Genomic DNA, 20,784 nt, shown 5'->3' with positions numbered 1-20,784 from the left:
TGTTTTCTTTTTTCTCCTTATTCACACCGAACGATAAACTTGGCGAGTCAACAGGCAGAAGGTGCTGCTTAATCTCAGTGTTGCTTTGCTTCGGTGACTGTTTTTTAACTTTCTGCCCCTTCTGACCTTTCACTTTTGCAAAGAGATTTCCCTGTTCTCAGACACAGCTGGAGTCTGGTCGGTGCGGGGTGTTGGATCTGATTTGGCAGGTGCTGCCCTTACCTTGTGGCGGTGTGAACCGAAAGGCTTCCGCAGTCTTAATTTTTCAGAGAACTAGAGTGTCTGTGTCGGAGTTAAGGCGGCAAGGAAGCTGGGGGGGAGGCTGGTTTGATTTTGTTCTGCTTTTGTGCTGTTTTGGGGTTTTTTTTGTGTTTTGTTTTTTTTTGAGGGGGGGTACCAATTGCAAAAACAAGTTTCAGTGTGAATGGGCTGTATAATTTGGCTGTAGGCTGGAACGGTGATGCTGTACGATTTGCTGATAACCTCCCAACAACCTGTATGAAAGTACAAGACAAACATTGCTAATATCCAACAATGCCCAAGTTTGCTGTAGAGTATTTTTGAGGTTCTCCTACGCAATGTATGTGATGTCCAGAACCTGTTGTCCTGCACTGCTGCGTGGCGCTACCCATGGGCCTCGTGCACCCTCTGCGGTAACTGTGGAGTGAATTGTGCTGGCGGCTGGTTTTGTGGGTGCGGGCCTGGAGGAATGTCCTTGCTGGGCCCGTGTCCATGAGCATCCCTGCAGCATGCAGGTGGAGGGGCTGGGGGGGCAGCTGTGCCCCAGCACGTCAGGGCTGAGCTTCGCGAGGGAAAGCGAAAAGGCTCCGCGTGTCACCAGGGCCTTGTATGACCGAGAATGTGCGCAGGCCCACGGCCCGTGTCGCGGGCTGGGCCACTGGGCAGGGGGAGCTGCCTTTAAGGACTGAACCGTAAGCGGGTGGCACCGCCACCGTGATCCTGCCGTTCCTGGGGGGGCTCCGTGGCGGGGCCGGGTTCCCGTTCCCGGAGTGTCTGAGCCGCAGGGAGGCCGGGGGTGCGCGGGGCAGCGCGGAAGGGGAGCCTGCGCGGAGCCACAGGTGGCAGAAAAACCATCACAGCAGCAACACCAACCCCCAACCAGGCAAACGGAAAAGGCCCAGGAAAAAAACCCACCCACAAACCAACTGCCCCCAGAACCAAACCAAGACCCCACAGCAAAACAGAACAAAAATTCCAAACAACCCCCAAAACCCCAAATTAAAACCAAAACAAATCCCAAATTAAAAAAAAATGCCCCCCCCCAAAACAACCCAAAACAAAAAAGAAACAAAAAAGAACGAACCCGCCCAAACCCCCCAAAATCCCCACACCACCCCCCCTCACAAAACCCAACACCCCCAGACACCCCCCGGCCCCCGTTAAGGTTCCCCACGCGGCAGCTGTCGCCCCCTGCGGGCCGCGGCGGGGCCGGGGCAGCGCCCGAGCGGGGGCGGGAGGCGCGTGCGGCGGGGAGGCGGGGCCTCGGGGGGGCGGGCGGGGCCTCGGGGGGGCGGGGCCCTGAGGCGGGCATGGCGGGCGGCGGGGCGCGGCGGGGCGCCGCCGGGCTGTGGCTGGCGCTGGCCTGGGGCGCGGCGGCGGCGCTGGCCGCGGAGGGGCCGGTGGGGGAGGCCGAGGGGGAGGCGGCGGGGCCCGGGGCCGGCGCGGCGGAGCAGTGCGGGGCGGAGGGCTGGGCCCGGGCCGCCGTCCCGCCGGGCACGGCCTTCGTGGCTGCCGCGTCCTACCGCGGCCCCGGCAACAACGACACGCGCCGCAACCGGGCGCTGCCCATCCTGCTGTGGTGGAGCGGGAGCCTTTTCCCGCACTTCCCCGGCGACACCGAGCGCATCGACTGCCCGCGGGGCTCCTGCCTGGCCACCCGCAGCCGGCGGGCGGCGCGGCACCGCCGCACCAGGGCCCTCATCTTCTACGGCACCGACTTCCGCGCCTACGAGGCGCCGCTGCCCCGCCTGCCCCACCAGGCCTGGGCGCTCTTCCACGAGGAGTCGCCCATGAACAACTACCTGCTCTCGCACCCGCCCGGCATCGGGCTCTTCAACTACACGGCCACCTTCCGCCGCCACTCTGACTACCCGCTGACCCTGCAGTGGCTGCCGGCCGCCGGCTACCTGCGCGGGCCCGCCGTGCCGCTGGCACACAAGGATGAGTGGCGGCGGCGGGGCTACGCGCCCGTGCTCTACCTGCAGTCCCACTGCGACGTCCCTTCCGACCGCGATCGCTACGTGCGTGAGCTGATGAAGTACATCCAGGTACGCCGAGGGGGCCGCGGCTCCCCCAGCTCCTTTTGCAGCAGGGTTCCTTTGTCACGGTTTTCGGCCAAGGTGCGGATCGTAACGGCATGCGTGCTAGCAGCAGAAGCGTGTGGCGCGCTGTCCCGGAGCACATGGCACACCTTCCAGAAGCACGTGGCACACCATCCCAGAGCAGGCGGCCTGCCTTCCCGGAGCGCATGGCCTGCCTTCCCAGAGGCCTTTCCAGAGCGCGTGGCGTGCTGTCCCGGAGCGCGTGGCGTGCCTTCCTGAAGCGTGCCGCAGGCTGCTCCCGGCCCGCTGGGCTGGTGGGAGCCGTTGGTCCAGAGTTGGCCGCTTGGGATCAGCCACCGGCCGGGCCAGGCCCGAACAAGCCTGACCTTGCAGGCCAAGCGCTGATGCCTCTGGCCACTGCGCTGGGGGTGGGGGGCTGCCCGCTTGCGAGCCCCGCGCCCACCCAGGAGTGCAGGCATGTGGCCGGGACAGGCCGTGTCCCGGGAATCTGCTCCCTGCCCGCCTCTCTGGCGGTTTGTGCTGCCGCAGCACAGCTGGTGAAGAGCAGCGGCAGGAACTGAAACAACATAGTTTCTTTCAAGCAGGAAAAAAAAGTTCAGTGCTTTTTCTTTCTTGAAAATTTGGAAGGGTAGTAGATAGGAAGAAGCAGCTACAGAAACTGAAATAATGTAGTTTATTCCAAGCAGAAAAAGAAGTTTAGTGCCTTTTCTCTCTTAAAAACTCAGCAGTATAGTACAGGGGAAGGAAAAGCTGCAGAAACTGAAATAACGTAGTTTCTTTCAAGCAGAAAAAACCAGTGCCTTTTGTCTCTTAAAAACTCAGAGGGATCGTAGATAGAAAGTAAAAAGCATCCGTTTTTATTCATTATCCAAAATACATTTTTCCTAGTTATTTCTGCTGTTTCTATTGGTCATGATCCATTTGTTGTGGAAGTTCAGCATGTACTCAGTAGCAAAGCAAAGAGAAAAGAATTCTTAAAATACAACTGTGTACCACCAAAGTATGAGGCAGATTCCAGATCGAGGGTGTTGTCTTTCATTTTTGGACAGCATTCCTTTTGCTCCCTGCATCAGTTTTTCTCAGTCTAACAAATGGGATTTTTTTGGCCAGCCTGCTGAGACTGACAGGAACTGCATGGAATAACTTTTTGGAAAAGTACTGGATCTCCATTAAGTAGAAAGATGAGTTTTAAGTTAACATAGAGAGAGTTGAATGCCCTTCCTTACTTCTCAGTTTCTGATTTATCTGGTAATAAAAACATTTTGGGCTGACGTCTTCCGTTCTGCACGCTCCCCCACCCCCCCAGCCTCAAGCTGTAGCATCATTTATGCTGGTTTTGAAACTGAGCACTCAGTTTTCTCTACAGCTGTTAGAACTGGAGTTCTAGGAATAGTCACAAGGGAAAGAACTTGGAGCAAAAGGGAAGCTAAACTAAGGTAGCTAGGAACTGATCAAAGTTAGGAATTCTACAAGCTCTGAAAACAGGCTGCGGGCAAACAAATCCCTTTGTAAAGATGCTGGTTGTTGTTTTAGGTTGACTCCTATGGGAAATGCCTGCATAACCGTGACCTTCCCAGTGAGCGACTGCGAGACACCTCTACAGCCACGACAGAAGATTCTGAATTTATGACTTTTATCGCCAGGTACAAGTTCCACTTGGCCTTGGAGAATGCCATCTGTGACGACTACATGACAGAGAAGCTGTGGCGTCCCATGCACTTGGGTGCTGTCCCAGTATACCGAGGCTCCCCAACTGTGCGGGACTGGATGCCAAACAACCACTCCATCATTCTGATAGATGACTTTGACAGCCCCCAAGAGCTGGCAAAGTATCTTGATTTCCTGGACAAGAATGGAGAGGAATATCTGAAGTATCTAGAGTATAAAAACCCTGGTGGAATCAAAAACCAGTTCTTGCTAGAGAGCTTGGAGAGGCGGGAGTGGGGTGTGAATGACATGACTCTGCCCAATTACCTGAATGGCTTCGAGTGTTTCATCTGTGACAGGGAGAACATCCGGGCCAAAGAGGAGCAGGAACACAGAAAGTCTCACGGGAAAATTCCAGCTCCCAAACCTCGCATAGCTCAGTTCAAGCACATGGGATGTCCTATGCCAACCCCCGGGTTTGGAAGCATTGAAGACCTCTCTGAAGGAGACAGGTAAGGTACCGATAATGTGCTTTTTGAAGGAAAAAAACCCTTCAAATAATAGCAGCTGTAACTTTTAACCATGCTTTGTACTTAAGGGATCTCTTAAGACATCTCCAGTCGCACTTTATATTCTGCCTTGTGGGTGCTATGGTAGCTCTGCTGGTACGGCGTGATGCTCAGGGGTGGAAGAGATGCTTGGGGGGTGGTGGTGGTTAGTGGTGGAATGAGCAGCATGAGATCCTCACAATGTTCTGTTAAAATGCTCTGTGACCTTGGGCAGTGCTGGTGTCCTTTGTCTGCCTCAGCCTCTCTGTTTGGAGGCGGGGTGGGAAAGCACTCTGTAGCCCTCAGGTGAAGGATGCTCCGTACCTCCATACAGTACTGCGTCAGGAATGGCGCAGGCCTGGCTAACTCCTGTTGGCTTCAGAAGTCGGAATGCTCACCCAGAATACTTTATAAGACAACTTGTTAGTTTGTGTGACAAGATTCTGGCTTGTGTTGAAGGATGCCATCACATTTATTTAGGAGAGGGACCACACAGGACCAAGGACAGTTGCGCAGCTTCTTGTCTCTGTTGCGCACAGGGATTGCTGGTGTTGCTGGAATCTCCCAGGCCCAGCGCTGCCCGGCTCAGTGTGAGCTGCCCTGAAGTCTGTCAGCAGGGAACTAACCGTGCTGACCCTCAGGCAGCTGCTTCTGACAGGCACAACACAGTTTTGTTCACACAGTCTGCTTAATATATATACATGTGTTTGTACAAAATGAGTCTGTGCTTGGATTCCCACACCTGGAGTTTTGCCACTGCCCGCATTTGAAGTTGCAGTTGCTAGAAGGAAGGGTTCTTGCAGTCCATAAATCACAGGTGCACTTTTTGTAGCATGTATTACTAGTGTAACGTGTTTGGATCCCCCAGCTTTGTCATTTTTCTTTGTATTACCTGCAGCAATTTCTGCCGTCATAGGCAGTTACTCAGGTGCATGCAATTCACTTTCTTAAAAGCCACCAGCCAGCCGTCACAAAGATGAACCCTCCACCGCAGCGGACCTTGCCTATGTTCGTAGCTGTCCCCTAAGATTTCAATGGGCTGATGTAAGTCCTGCTGTAGTATTAAATTAATGACTTTCTGAAAATATTGGGACAATCTCATGCACTGTCCAGAAAGAAGTTGTTAATATACTCTATTCCAGCTTGTATCAGTTTACAGCTTTGTAAATAATTTCCTAGACTAAGGAATTGAATGCTTAGGAGTGTTAAAATGTTAGCAGGACAGTGTGTTGAAAATGTAGAATCCATCACTTCAAGTAGTTAACCCAGAACTAAGTTCTACATGGATATGAAGCGCTAAAATTTTTTTATGAGGTTATCCATCCACAAAAAAGTATGAAGAATTTTGTAAGTGTGGGGAATTACTTCATCCTATGTGTGGATGCTTTCAGAAATGGCCAACTGAAGTTTAAAAAGGTAAATAAGCCTGAGGTTATTCGGGTTGTTTAGGAAATGTCTATTTTACAAAATGTTTGTAACGTTTGTCATTAAGAAGCATTTTTCATATTACAGTTAATTCTCATATTGACCAATCAGAAACTCGCCCTAGTAAGTAAAGGGGTTCATAATCCTTCGCTTTCTGTTGCTTGACTGATTCATTGGAGCTTTTCTCACTCTTTGTACCAAAATGTGTTTTTTCCTTATAGTGTGCTGTGCAGCATCCTATCTATCAGAGTATTCTCTGCTTTCTCCTAGATTTTCTTTTGCTTGAGCAGCAGATGGCACCAGAGAAATGCCTTTGAAGGCCCAGCATGGGTGCCTAGGCTGCTTCCTGGTGGGCTCAGGTGCTCGTATCCTGTGCAGTGGTCACCAGCAAGGAGTCTTGGACAGCTGGTCTGTAATCCAAGCTACACTTGCATCCCACGGCAGTTTCCATGACTCACTGAACCACAGTATGTTATTCTCCCCCTGTCTGTAGACATGTCAGGAAAAATTATGCCAGGGAAGCTTCTACACTGTCTGCTATCAGTGTTAGAAAGACACATACCTGTACCTGCCGAGGCATGAACAAGGGGGTCTCCAGTGAGATACACAGTGGTTCCTATCCCATAAGCATCTGAGCTTTCACCAGTTTTATCTCCAAACTGGAAAGTGGTTACTTGGAATTTGAAATGGCACGACAGTAACCTAAAATTGCCACCAAAGCATTAGTGAAGTGTGGTTATATTTTGTCAGACTTTGATGATATTATCTCAACAGTCTGATCAGTTTAGAAGACTGTCTACAGGGCCAGTCAACTGTGTATTTTGTCACTTTAGAGAACATTAATGTGGAAACGTGACGCAGGCCTGGTGGGGTTACAACTGATAGGCTATATGCAACATACAAGGTCTGACTACAAACATACAATGTGACTTGGAGTCCTGGAGGCTTCTGGAACTCAGAGCAACAAAGGCAATTGGAGCGTATATATTTTTAGAGCAAGTATGCAATTGCAGTAAGGTTGCCCTGCATATGTGCATGCTCTGTAACCTGCATTCCCAGGTGTAATTTGTGTTTAGGGTTGACAACTGCGCTGAACTGACAGAACTGTTGCATTGGAATCTCTCACTCTGTAGCTATATGTAGCGAGAGCACACTGTTATACCTTCACCTCGCTGTCCTTTAGCTCTAAGTGTGGAGATGTGGTTACTAAATCCTTACGCTTGCAGCCTCACTGGTATTTGGACTTCTGGGCTTCACACCCAAGTGAGCTTAAGAAGAAATGTCGGAGAACAACCGTTTCTATGTGTTAGGTTATGGGTCAGTCGCTATAACCTATAGAATTCTTGGCTGCTTTGTACAGAAAATAGTGAGTCATGGTGCTACTGGTGAGTGGAATAGCTGTTTAGTTGGTACCACAATCTCCAATTAATCTTGGGCTCCCACCTTTGTGAAGAGAAATGTTTGATTTCTTTAATTGATATTCATTTTCCAAAAGTGGGGCATTTGAGAGGATAACTGTAAGAAGACTAAGCGATAGTACCTTTCCAGTTACCTCAAGTTTTCACTGTGGTGGCATGAGAAATGAGAAGCCAGCGCACCTTTGATAAAGGAGTGTTTTGAAACCATCACAGTTTTGCTAGTTGCCATTTTATGTTGATGTCATAGTTTATTTACAACAAGAGAAAAACCAGCTTAAAAGTGTATCAGATTTGCCACATCTACACTGTAAGGTGTCTCTTGGAATAGAATCCAGTAACCAGCCAAGATTAAAGACAGATCTGTATCTCATCGTAATAATGTTTCAGGTGTATTTAGCTGGTAGTTTCAGGGTATTTGTACAGTCCCGTTCATCCTGGGGTACCAGATTTTTCCAAGTTACAGAATCAATGTGAAATTATTTTCTTAAAAACCAATAATAGCAATGTAAAAAGAAAAACACCAGAGTGTTCTTATTTAATGTTTCTGGCAAAAGTCTTCACTTGAATACTGGAATTCCCTTCACTGTTTTTTTCGTATAAGTTCAGCTGGAAAACATTTTCTTTTTTCTGTTACCTACTGCCTCTTAAGTCCTGTGTCTAGTACTTAATGCAAGTATACTCATTTTCCTAACGTGTGCCTTATTCAGTGCTGGAAAAAACAAGCAACTCACGTTGGCAGTCCTTGAACAAAGGTTGATGAATTTAGCTGGGAAACAGTGTGATCTCACACTACGGCCAAGTGCTGCATTTTACAAAGGAACCTTTCAGCAGATTATTTTTTTTAAATGCAGAAGTAAGCCCCTGTTTATGATCCTTCACATTGTAATCTATGTTAAGAGCTTTATTTTGAGCTCTCTGTTGGCATATGCTGCAGAAATGTCCCACCATAGATGCTGCTGTTGACCGCAGAAGATGCTGCTCCACAAAGAAAGCAACTATGACATGTTGTGTGTTTCTTTTGGTCTTCCTGGAGCAGCGGGTGAGGTTTCCTTCTGGGCAGTGCAGCCATGCTGGATTTAATCTACGGTGTATAGAGTGAATGCAGAAGGCACTGCACTTCTCTCTGTGATTGGGAGGAAGAAGAAGCGAAAAGCTCTCTCTGTAAGTTAACATGTATTGGGTAACTCATGTGCACAGATCAAAAAAAAAACCCTGACGTTTGGCCCTTCTTTCCAGAATTTGTGATGGGCTTACGTGGCTGGGTAGCAGATGCAATGGAGAAGAAATAAAGAAATTATTGCCATACCTTGATATAATACAAATGAGAGAAGTAGTCCACATAGTGATGAATGGGAAGGGAACTGCTGAAAGTTGCAGTGATGTAGTGTGTGCTATGAAAAGCTTGAGAATGTATGCATTGAAAAACAGAAAGCCTGTACTCGACCATCTAATCTGGACATAAGAGTCAGAGCTGAAGGATACAATGATTTTTTTTTGTCTCTGCCTTGTATAACCTGAGTTTGTAATGAGTAGCTGTCATTCCCTAATTGTTAAATGATTTATCTAGAAAAAAAGAAAAAAACCCTGATTCTTAGGCTGTTATATACATTTGTGAACTTACTTCACGTATGTGAATTTACATTTTCTGGAAGAATTTTCACAGCAAGTTTCTTTAAATATGAGCACAATGGCACAGTAAGAACATACTTTGTTATGACCATCTCTGGGCCTGTTTTCCTTTTAGGTGAAACAAAAAAAAATTTATTTCAGTGCTATTACAGCTGCAGAACATTTAGGGGTTTTGATAGTTTATGCTGCTGTCTCTTTTTTTTGTTTCAGTTGGAAAGAGATGTGGCTGCAGGATTACTGGCAAAGCCTTGACCAGGGCGAGGCCCTCACTGCTATGATTCATCGCAATGAGTCACATCAGGGAAGATTTTGGGACTATATGCATGAGATTTTTCTCAAGAGGACGAGGCAACACTGACCCATCTTTGCAAGAGCTTGATTTGGAAATTGCATTGAAAGTTGAGCCCTGAGCATTCTTATCTCGCTCCAGATGTTGGCCTTGAAATAGAAGAACTCTTGTAGAGACTTTTTTTTCTGGTGCATGAAGTAAGTTTCCGTTACGACAGGATTTCAGCAGTGGAGATCTTAGCAGCTGCTTTGATTTGAATTTCAGCACTGTGGGTGAAGCCACTCCTGACTGGCAGGTGTCAACTTGTAGGGCAAAAGAGGAATTTACTCTCCTTTTGCATTTGGTATAGTTTCCTTGTGGCTTATATGACTTCACAGGAACACCTCTTCAGACTCTTGCTCAAAAGCCCTAAGTTATTTCAGGGATATTTTTTAATCTGCAAAATATTAATCATTTTTTATAAGTATTTTATCAGTCACTTATTCTCCTCATTATTAAGGTCTACTTTTAGCTGCTGTTAACAAATAGGTTTTCCAGTGAAGGAATTACAAAGTACAAATATCTGTGGAGAGCAATTGTGCCTTATGAAATTGCAGCAATAAAGTCTCTTCTCCCCAAGTAAGCATGCTTCAAATTACTCCTACTTTTCAGGGTAACTGAATTAGCTATGGGCAGGTCGTGCTCTGCCTAATTTTCCTCTTTTGCTAGCTGGCCAGGTGATACGTACAGTGGGATGAGAGACTATATTATTTGACTGACAAATTTCAACAAAGTATTTCACACCAGAAAGTGTATTACTTGGTACTATGCAGCACTGCGGTAAAATTAGTACACTTTGGTTCTATTAAGTTTTCATCAGATCTGAAATTCCAGCTGTAATCTTGACTTCTTGTTATCTCCTCAACGGTAGCAGTTCAGAGGCCATTGATTTGTTCTTTTTGATTATCTGCTGCTTTCTGCAAAGACAAATGCATTGTAACGATGGTGCCTTTCCAGTGGTCTCTGCAGTTTGGGCGCAACCCTTGCAGTCCTGCTATGCTGAAGTGGACTGTCAGAACCAGGTGCACTGGGATGGTTTTGTGTCTCTGCCAAATTTTAACACACAGTATGATCCTGGTCTGTGACTGGAGTTCCTAAAAGTATGTGATGACACATGGACACATCTTCCTTGTGCATAGCCTGCACCACTTACAGATAAAGTCCGCTGTTCCCTGCATGTTGGCTACCTTTCTGAAATAATTGATCTTGCTTGCAGGGAGACTAATTTACTTAGTGTCCGGGGTTTCAAAGCACAAGAAAATACGGCCACACTGCAGTGATGTCGCTAATGGTATAATGGTGGTTTATTTCTCCCTTTCTCCTCCCTCTTCAGAAGTAATGACTGACTAAATAGCCAGTTTATCTGTGCCTAAGACATAATGTTGATGATCAAAGTCTAGAGTTTGTGGGGTAATCTTATTTTTTAAGGCACTTAATGCTTTGCTATGGGAAGTCTGAAGCCTTTTAGTAAGTTAGGAACAGCAGTGAATCTACATTCTGTCCCTGATTAAGTCACTATCTGTTGCTGTGCTGTGGATGGATCACTTAGCCTCATTTTTTTCCCCTCAAAATTCCCATTCATAATGTTGCAGATAGGTATTATAGGTATAGTATCAGTATAGGTAATGATACGCATCTCGATGTTTACCTCTCAGGTGATACAACAATATCACAGTGTTAAAATCGGGGCATCTTGATAGAGGAGACTTCAGACCCATAACTATCACTGGATTCTTGTAAATGTAGAAAATGCACACACTATACACTGATTTCACCTGGGTTTTTTACAAGAAAACTGGTTTGTCTCCTCTGTAATAATAATAACAAAGGGTTCTTCAGCTAAAATGCATTCATCAGTTTACATTCCTTTTTTTTAGTTATCAGGAGGCATGAATGCCCAAGTGAATATATCTAAATTAATTGTCAAAGTGGATTACTCATATCAGATTAAGATTATAAATATGTGTATTCAGGACTGAAGTGGCCATAATGTGCTTGAGAAGTAAATTATGATAAAACAAATGAAGGCTGCTTTACTTCTGAGTATCAATTTCTACTGAACAGTTCAGTGATATTTAAATAGATTGTTCGAATGAATGCCTTCATTTACTTTGGATACTCTTCCAGTTCATGTTTCTGTAGAGAAAATCAGTCGTCTTTGTGTGGTTCTCTAATTAGTTGTATCTCAAAACCCTTTCTTACTCGAGTGTTTGGTGGGATAGTTAGGAGGAGAAAATTTGATCTTGTTTTTTGTACTAAACATAAGAAATAAGAACCTGGTACTAGCACATTCTCCTTTTGCTAATTTATCCTGTAATTTAAGTAGATTTTCTAGAAGTGTGGTATTTATAACCAAGTCAAGGTCTTTGTTACAATATTTGCTGTTGCCAAAATGAGATGTGCTACACTTAAGGTGTTGCCCTTGCAGGAATAACAGGAGGAAGAACCAACATAAGCACGTGTATCATAGGACCTGCTTAGTTCGCGATGAGCGATGTCCGAAAGCCTCACTTTGCCTTCCCGCTCGGCAAAATGAGCGTGTTTGTCAGCTAACAGCAGCATTGACGATATGGTGGTACAAACTTCAGAATAGCTAGCACACCAGGTAAAAACTTATTCCTTGGGGACCCTGATTCATTGATTTGCTAGTTCCCAACCAAGTGTTCCTTTACTGCTCTTTGTCTGCGCTGTGTGTATTGCAGTCGCCAGTCAACAAGTTTTTTGTTAGTCCTACAGGGTTTTTTTGTTTGAGTTTTTTTGCTATGTGTATGTACTTCAGAAGGCTGTTTCTTTGAGCTCCATGACTGTTGCCAAGCATCAGTATTTCATATTGCCACATCCCTTCTTAACACAGGTATGAAAGCAGCACAGATATGAAAGTAACTATCAGATATTCTGTGGGTTTTGTCTGAGTTTTTCAAATGCCAACTTTCAGTTTGTAGTTATGAGACAGGAGTCAGTTGTAATAGCTTTCTCTTATGGCTGCTTAGTGCCTTCCTAGGTTTAACTATTTTTTACAGTCTTACTGGTGTTGAACTTCTCAAAAGGTAATGAGTATCAGCTACTGCTCCTTGCAGCCATGACGCTCACCCAAGCCTTGTGTTTTTCTTGTACCTGCATTTTTTTCTGTGGTAATAGATCACGCTCGCTTGTCTCCCGTATGTCAGATATGTCCGTGTTTTATAAACAGTGTGTCTGTTGCCTATAATAATACACTAAATGTGTTTCACTTATTATACATGGTGCACAAGGATTAAACTGATATATTTTATCCAGTGCTTAGTATGAATAGCTTGTGTGGCTGCCAGGCAGACTCCTCAGGGCGGGAGAGGTGGGAATCCTCCCCAGCTGGCTCAGGAGTTGGGTTTGCAGCTCTGTTCCCAGCTGCTGACTGACCTTCACAACAACCGCTTCTCTGCACAGCAAGGGCTGCGAAATGCTGAATAAAGGTGGTTCTGCCACCAGGGCTTTGCTTTTGTCTCTCCTGTTACTTGGAGGAGGCAGGAGGAGAAGCTGGGTCTCATACCCTTGAGGAGTATACAATTAACCTAATAATGCATTTGAAAGGATTGCTACATAACGTCCAAAGACTACTGCTAGTCTTAGCCAAAGTGAATTTAATTTATGATCCTAGTTGTCTTCCTACTAATGCGAGTATGTGAATGCAGACAAGGAGGAAGGTCACTGCAGCAACTGTTAGTATTTTGGGAAAAGGTTTCTGGTTTCTGCTCTTGACTACCAACTGGATTTCTCATTTCACTGCTTTAAATCCAAACCAGCTAGATGGCTGAACGTCATCACTTGTGTTGTGACTGCTGGAAGGCTTATACAATGCTCAGACTGAAAAGTGTATGCAGCATCTTTCTTAATGACATTCTTACAGTGCAGGTGCCCATACTCATAAAAACCACACAACTGAGACTAGTCTGGAATTTTAGTGAAGTTACAAATATTGACGATGATAAAGAGATTACTTCTATAAACCCTTTAGTAGACTTCTGCTAACTAGGGTGAGTCACTTCACTGCTTGTCATGCATTTTGCCCGTTTACTTGTGTGACTAGAGGGAGGATTTCAAAGTTGCCAGGATAGCATTATTCACTAACGTTAACGTCCTGAAAATAGCTGTCTCCTCATTGCTGCTCATACGACACACCAGTAGATTTTCTATATGGATGCTGTGTCTCAGAATTGACTTGACAAGCTAGGACATGTTTATGCTTTCTGAGAAGGGAGAGAGGAGAAGCAACTGTCTGACAGAAGGTTAAAAATCTAGCAATGCAGTTCATTGCATCGGAGAAGCTCAAGTTCTCATTCCCTTCCCAAAACTGTGATATCAGGTGCTGCCTGTTTTTTCAGTAAAAAGCTGGCTATTTTATATACTGAGCTAGTAGTCTGTGTTTTCTGCCCTTTAGCAAGGGGTGCAATGTTTAGAGGAAGCATATAATCCCACTGAAGACTACTGATTTGATACCTAACATTGGTCATTTCTACAAATGAAAAAATAACTGCCTTTTCTTATTTCTGTCACTGTAGTAATTTTCAAACTGAAAGATCTCTGAGTCCTCTGTGATGGTAAGTAGAATGAGAGCCAAGCAGCAATGGATGTGTATGTTTAGAGGGAAAGAAGAATAAAACCTGGAAAAGGTCTGCAACATGCAGCAGCTGGAGAATCGCAGCAGAAATGCCCCTCTTGCACCTTGACAGTGGGTAGTTTTAACGGGCATGGAAGAACAAGTAACTCCTGAAGGACTGGGCACAGGATAAATGGCATCAACACACAGCCGTCGGGGACATCACTGTTTAAGCAGGCTTTGCCATGTTAGACAAGCAGCCATCTGCCTCCCTTACCATCCCGCCATATGCACTCTTCAGCCACTGTCCCGAGAGAGCCGCTCCCTTAATGATCAGTTGTCATCCATTTGGTTGGATTTAATTAAGATTGTTATGGATCTCTAGGCACCTTTTGAGAAGTTGTATTAATTGGAAACAAACAGGATGGCAGGTTCCTTCATTCTGCCCAGAGACCTCTACTGACAGGTTGAAATTAATCAGGGAAAAAATCCTTTTAGTGATAGGAGCAGCTGAGCCAAAACCTGTGTCAGGCTTTAACAAACTGCACTTCTCTTATCATTCAGTGTCTCGGATCTGGCAGTGAGAGATACATGGCCCTGCAGAGGGATTAGGGAGGTGGAGAAGAACGGAGCTGCAGGATTTGTTCCAGAGCTCTGACATGACTGGCATCTTAATTTGTATGCTGTTACATGCATTCTTTCCCGCAGAAAAGACCCATCTAATGCTGAAGCATCTCAGCTAAAGATAGTTCTGGGGATCTTGGAACGGATCACGATGCTTTGTGGCATCTCTGAGCAAATGAGGAGGCATCAGGTAATTTGTAGTGGAAATGGGCTGGATTTGAGTAGATCTGGGAATTAGAGATTAGGGATGGCAGCTCAGAACTAGTCAGGTGGATGGAATAACGCAGGGTGGCTGACCTGACTGGACAACTCAGGATAAGGCAGGCCAGCATTGGAGGTGGGGCAGGGGGTGGCATACCAGAACAGAAATTGCATCTGTCATTGTGCTAATGAATGCACTTGTGCTAATAAGTGCATTAAGTGCTAATACTGTCCAAGCACAATAGCTCAGCAGGCAGGAGTAAATCTGAATCGACTGGAATCTTAGCAAACCAGTTAGTTTCACTACTAGAGTTGAAGTGGGGGTGCTTAACTTTCTAGGCATCTCCAATTAAATTGGAGTTTGAGGTGAGGGTGAGACAGCTAAGAATAAATTGTGGTAGGTGAGGGCATTATGATTTTGTATGAAGAGAACTGGAGCATTCAGGATAAATGTGGTGTCGTGGCTTAAACCAGTACACTTGGGTGAATATACTGGAATTTACCTGAAAGCTGGATTCAAGCAGTTCAGAAAGACACGGATATCAACCCTGTTCATTGCTCCCAGTTCAACTGATTTCTTAGTCTCATTCCCTAGGTGGGTTTTAGGCAGTGCCTGAAGGTTTTGCACAGTTACTCCATAAAGCAAAGAATCCATGGTGTAATTTCTCAACTCTTAAAAGATGTATTTAAGAAAACAGTCACATTTTAAGGGTGTATTTTATTACAGCACTGTATTAATTGTGGCATGGCATTTACTGCAGCATCGTAACTGGCCCTTATTCCAGTTGTGATAGATTCTTGTCAAATCTAATACTAATAGTTTAATCTCTATCATTCATTTTGGTTTTGACTAGCAGAAATGTAGGCTAGGATTCAGCTTTAACTATGTTGATCCAAGTAAAGAAGTTGTAAATGCAGTTAGATTTTTAAGTGTTCTTTACAGTTGTACATTCAGCATTGGCAATGGAACACCTGCGGGTTTCACTGCTCAGTGTGTCGAGGGAATTGGGTTTCTGACTGTCCCTTTAAAGTTGGCGCTTCCAGCCCACCCACTGGTGTCTCTGTGTCAGCCATCAGCTGAACAAAATACAGGCTACAGAGTGACCTGGATGTTGAGTAGCATGCCTCTTCTATGGTTCCACATTCACCTTTAAAACGAATGTGTGCGTCTTGCTTCAGACACCTCTGCATATGTGTGCAGACACCATCACGTACCTCATTCTGTCTGCTCGGGAATGTCTTTGGCTCATGCTCTAATCCCAGGCTGAATGCCAGAAAAGGAAATAATAATGCAGACAGCAGTAACGGACAGGAAGCTATTACAATTCTCCTTGTGTAGCTTGCCTTTCTCTCTCTCAGCCTCCCTTCCTCTTCCCGCCCCCATTTTTCTTGGAATTACTTAAGAGAGATCAGTTTTTGAAGGTGAATGTACCTGAAAGTGCTGCCACCATTAGCTAATTAATTTAGAAAAAGGGAGGTTGATTTACAGGGTGTGCAGTTCAGCTTCTCTTATGTCCTAGTATTTGTGTCTTTTTTTTTCTTGTTACTGTTCTTGTACAAGTCTAGTTGGTCATCACAGCAAATGCAGTAGGGAAGAGTAGGTGTCAGTAGGGGTAACCAGAAAAGGCAAACCTAAGAGTTGCTGAACCTCAGGTGAACTGGTATACTGAAAAGTACTTCATGTCCCTGTCTTGAATTTGCAAGATCTCTTAATCTTTAGAATTGCAGGATGCAAGCTCTCGAGCCTAATTTGAAGGTGTCAGCTTGCTTCCTTCTCCACTGGTAGCCAAGCTCGACGATGGCTTGTTTCCTGTCCCATCTGAAAAAATGGGAGTAGAGAAACATCCCTCTTACCAAAATGTTTTAGAACTTCCAGATAAACTGAATTTAGACGTAAAGATACAGGAATGGGCTCCTAAAGAGGGCCAAAAGCTCTCTTTTGTTTATTTGGAAATGTCTTCTTGTACTCTTTAAATTGGACTCTAAGAAAATGCTATTTTAAAACTAGCACAAAAATAATGATAGAATGAGACATACCAGAGAATATATTGTCTGCAGATGCAGTAAATTCTATTAATGATACCGAGAATATTCTGGTGAAGGTCTGGTAATACTTAGCTTAAGGTAACAAAATTTCCAGTGTTTTATTAACTTCCTTGACTAGGCAGAGGCAAGGGGAGTTCTTTGGGTTTTATGTCTGTAGTTAAGAGGTGGAATGTATCTTTGTCCAAAGCAACGTCCTGTGCAAAAAAATTGTTCCCAGCATCTTTGGTTTGGCATTATAGAGGTGGTTAGAGAACTCCAAGCATACAACCAACCCTTCCTATGGAAGAAAACTGTTGCTGCAGACATTCTCCAGTGCACAAGGGGGATTGCTGGTGCCCAAAGGAGCCTCAATACCATGGTAAAACGGCTTATTTATACTGTGACTACTGTATGACAAGCGCCTGAGTATGTTAGGTCCCTGGTGTCTGTCTGCTCAGCTCTACATCTGCCTTGTCCCTCATGCTGTGAGGAAATCTGTCAGGACCCCTGCCCTTACCATGCAGCTGTGCCTTCTGTGTTACTGCCCTCTATTTTTTTTTTCCTGTTAACTGCCTTTTTTTCCCCTGTGTTACCTTTTGTGTTTTTTCTGTTACCTGCCTTAACTCCGCGCCACCTGCCAGTTCCAGCCCGGGACATGGCGGCAGGAGCAGCCTGCGGGAGCGGGGATGCGCCTCAGCAGTGGTAGGGCTTGGCAGACGCCAGGTGCAGGAGCAACTCAGGGCAGATCCAGCCGCGTTTCCAGCACCAAGGAATGTTTCCATACGGCCGCTGTTAAGTTCCAGGGAAATTGCCTGTAACAACCGTGATTTCTCCTGCGCCGGGCCAGGCGCTGCGCGCCGCCGTCACGTAGGGGCTGCAGAAGCACGTCTGCGGATGCGCGTTTTGAGGAGTTGTCACTGGACCGGAGTTGTTGAGGAGTATCACGTTGCCGTCCCACGCTGAAGCGGTGAGAAATTACATTAATTTTCGTGGCCTCTGCCCGCGACAAGGCCGCAGCGGCAGGCCTGACGGGGCCGGGCCCGCGCAGGCGCGCTCCCGCCAGGCGCTGCGCACGGCCCGCTCGCCGTACGGCCTGTCGCAAACGGACATGGCGGCGCCCGTGTACCCGGCTTGGGTCATCCGGTGGGTGTCGGGGCAGTGGCGGCAGAAGAAGCGTCCCCCCGTTATCCGCCCCACCCGGCCGCTGGTGCTGGCTAACAAGGTGGCGAACCGCAGGGAGCAGGCGGGAGGTGAGTGCGCGGGGAGGGCCCGCTCGGCCCCGCCCTGGGCTGCCCGCGGCTCCTGTGCCCGGCGGGGGGCAGAGGGAAGGGGCCGCGCTGTGCCATGCCACACCGGGGGGACACGGGCTCTTCTGGGGAGGTCATTTCCTCGCGCAACGACCCTGGCTTTGCATCTCGTGATGCCCCGTATGCCAAGCACATGTGTAAAATACTTTGTTGTATCTCGGCGTAGCGTTTCCCTTCAGAATTCAGTCCCGTGGCGGCGAAGGTGCTGATGAGACCCTTCCTCTAGCATTGCTGTTTCTCACCTGCCTTTACCCCATCCTAAACTTCTCTCTGAAGATTTATGCGCTTTGGAGGCACTTAGCGTGAAATTCCCTGCACCTGAGATCTGTGGTTGTTTCTTTCCCTCCTAGAGGCGACGTGCATTACGGAGATGTCGGTAATGATGGCCTGCTGGAAACGGAATGACTTCAGTGATACCGCCTGTGCGGACGAGATCCGGATGTTCTATGACTGCGTGGCAAAGGCAGAAGTAATTAAGACCTCTTTCATGTTCTTAAAGACATATCATAGGGAAGGAGGAAACCCCCAGTCATATCTTGTGTGCCAACAGTGGCAATGTTCTCTGAACAATTTGATGGATGTTGTAATCCATTTGAGCTTTAGGAGAGGTGTAGGATGCTGTAGATCAAGCATGAAGTCCTTCCTTTTTGAATGCAGAAGCTAAATTAAAATTAAATTAAGTTAGAATTAAGGATAAAGGACTGTAGGAAGGGACTGGATGTTTGGAATGTTACAACTAAAGATGAAACAGTAGGCACATCCAGTCCTTTTTGCGTTGTCAGATTCTTGAAGCAGAGCTCACTTGCTGTCACTTGACCCTAACCTAGGCCGTTCCTTTTGATTTCTCCTAGGTTTTAGTCCCTTAAAGATTCAGTACTAATAAAGCAATAATTATCACCGCTTTCTGCATTTACATGATAGTTCTGAATGAATGAGGGAGAGTACAGTTTGTAGCTGTTATGTAAAACAGTGATTTGTGCAGTGCGAGATGTGGATTATGTTGTAGCTGTGGAGATGTACAGTGTAGGTGAATTTCCACAGCTGCTCTGATTCACAAAATTCACAAAGAAATAGCTGATTCAGGTGCCAGTCCAATACCTGCATTACCGAGATGGTGGTAGGGGAGAGCGGTAAGTTAGGATTCTCACATTCCAGTCTGTCATAAATCTGTAAGGAGTTTTTGTGCTTGCAAGGGTGAGGATGGAGACAAGGTAGCAGAGGAATAACCAGTGGTTTCAGTAATCCTTGTAACAGAATTTTTCAGGATACATGAGGTAGCTACAGCTATTCTGGAGTCTCTGAAAATTAGGAGTTCTTTTAGGCTGTTTCTGACTTTGAAGGCTAGGCAATTTCCTTCAAAAATAGATTTAATATTTTTTGGAAGTTAGAGGTTTCCTGCTATATGATAAACTTGAAATCAAGTCAGTTTCAAAAGCAGACTAAAGGTAAGTATGTGTGCTAAACTTGTCCTTAAACTGGTTTCAGTTTTTTTTCAGTAACAGTACTATCATTTAGTAAAAAGTTATTTAGTGTTGCTGTTTGAAAGCATGGATGAAAAATTGTTTGCAATTTACTTGGTAGATTACAAAGAATCAAACTGAACATCAGAAAGTAAAAACAAAAAAACCTTGAGTTGTTACTATGTTTATAATATTGCTAACTAAGAACATGGAAGAGTATCATCTTTGCAAGATGTCAGTCGGCCATTAACTACATCATTTAAAGGTTATCAGCTTTTGAAAGCCTTGTGATTATTGAGCAAAGTGCTATTGTAAGTGTTCCTTAAAGGAACAGCATTCTTCTGAAAGAAATATGCCAGTACAGTCAGTAGTAGTCTTCGGGGGAGAGTGTCAACTCTGCGAATCAACTGAGGTAATATTTTGAGGTTTCTTTTCTCTTTCAGAAGGAGCGCAAGGCTCAGAATGAGGAGGACACAGTGACAGCCAGGGGAAACCTAACTTCAAGCAAAGTGAATAAGCTCCTGAAGAGGTTTCCTCAGATAACACGTTACGTGTAATGTACTTTACTAAAGGGGCCGCAGATGAGCAATTAAAGTTGGAGTCTTTGGCGAGAAGGTGAAAAGCAGACTTGAGTGAGTGTTTGATGTCAAGTGGTGTCTGTCAGCACTGCTGTACGGATCCTGATTATGCCTTTGTTTCCAGAGCAAAACCCACCCAACTCGGCCATCAGCTGACCTTGTTCATGAGGTTCTCGGGTCTTGCGCTCTTAGGGTTTCTGCAGTGTATTGTTCAGCTAGCCACAGTGGGGAGTCAGGTCCTTGCTGTGAAATACCATCTTCTAGGAAGGCATGTAAATACCTTTTCTCACGGTTAGGGGGTGATTTTTCCTCAAGTATAAGCTTCCTGCCTAACTTCTGAGCCACTATCAAAAAGTGCTCAGGCCCAGACATTGAGCCAACTTAAAATTGATAGTAATCTCATGACTCATACGTGTATGTATACACAGTTTGGTTCCTCTCAAAATGTTTTTAATTCCTGCTGCTGTACAAGGCGGCTGTAGAATGAGGAAGAAGTCTGCAGCAAAATACCTTGTTAATACACAATACATTGGTAAGGATCAAATATAACTTCAGTGTTGAAGCTTGTGATTTAGGCCCTCTGATTTGCAGGTGGGACAGGTATGGTGCCATGTCAAATTGATCATGTTGTCTGTTCTATAATAAAATAATGCAAGACTGTTGTTTGGCTGGGGCAACTCATAATCTTCAACAAAACGTTCCGTTGTTTGGTAAAAAA

At 45.7% G+C, this 20,784-nt stretch overlaps 2 protein-coding genes and 1 long non-coding RNA gene across 3 annotated transcripts; 2 read left to right on the top strand and 1 right to left on the bottom strand.

The window, feature by feature from the left end:
- The first annotated feature begins 1,535 nt into the window (after positions 1-1,535).
- FUT11 (fucosyltransferase 11) lies at positions 1,536-9,881 on the top strand. Its single transcript, XM_080401243.1, has 3 exons — positions 1,536-2,288; positions 3,837-4,462; positions 9,181-9,881. Exons 1-3 carry the CDS (start codon positions 1,551-1,553, stop codon positions 9,326-9,328), a joined length of 1,512 nt encoding a protein of 503 aa, XP_080257369.1. The 5' UTR covers positions 1,536-1,550; the 3' UTR covers positions 9,329-9,881.
- Positions 9,882-15,394: 5,513 nt separating this feature from the next.
- On the bottom strand, positions 15,395-17,459 carry LOC308069260. Its single transcript, XR_013930326.1, has 2 exons — positions 17,336-17,459; positions 15,395-16,515 (listed from the first exon to the last, which is right to left on the bottom strand). It is a non-coding gene; the product is annotated as an uncharacterized lncRNA (long non-coding RNA).
- A 203-nt stretch (positions 17,460-17,662) lies between these two features.
- Positions 17,663-20,728, top strand: CHCHD1 (coiled-coil-helix-coiled-coil-helix domain containing 1). The gene is made up of 3 exons (XM_080401272.1): positions 17,663-17,971; positions 18,379-18,497; positions 19,932-20,728. The coding sequence occupies exons 1-3, from the start codon at positions 17,830-17,832 to the stop codon at positions 20,043-20,045; spliced, it is 375 nt and encodes a 124-aa protein (XP_080257398.1). The 5' UTR covers positions 17,663-17,829; the 3' UTR covers positions 20,046-20,728.
- Positions 20,729-20,784: the final 56 nt, after the last annotated feature.

The sequence above is a fragment of the Falco punctatus genome, assembly GCF_963210335.1.
Source record: "Falco punctatus genome assembly, chromosome: 9".
Classification (NCBI taxonomy): domain Eukaryota; kingdom Metazoa; phylum Chordata; class Aves; order Falconiformes; family Falconidae; genus Falco; species Falco punctatus.
The sequence above is the reverse complement of the archived record's forward strand: the minus strand, read 5'-3'. Positions and strand labels throughout refer to the sequence as shown.

Excerpts from the sequence above, each read along its gene's own strand:
- CHCHD1 (XM_080401272.1), top strand. The coding sequence starts at position 17,830 with ATGGCGGCGCCCGTGTACCCGGCTTGGGTCATCCGGTGGGTGTCGGGG. Across the intron at positions 17,972-18,378 it reads CCGCAGGGAGCAGGCGGGAG|AGGCGACGTGCATTACGGAG; the intron begins GTGAGTGCGCGG and ends TTTCCCTCCTAG. Across the intron at positions 18,498-19,931 it reads ACTGCGTGGCAAAGGCAGAA|AAGGAGCGCAAGGCTCAGAA; the intron begins GTAATTAAGACC and ends TTTCTCTTTCAG.
- FUT11 (XM_080401243.1), top strand. The coding sequence starts at position 1,551 with ATGGCGGGCGGCGGGGCGCGGCGGGGCGCCGCCGGGCTGTGGCTGGCG. Across the intron at positions 2,289-3,836 it reads AGCTGATGAAGTACATCCAG|GTTGACTCCTATGGGAAATG; the intron begins GTACGCCGAGGG and ends TTGTTGTTTTAG. Across the intron at positions 4,463-9,180 it reads GACCTCTCTGAAGGAGACAG|TTGGAAAGAGATGTGGCTGC; the intron begins GTAAGGTACCGA and ends TTTTTGTTTCAG.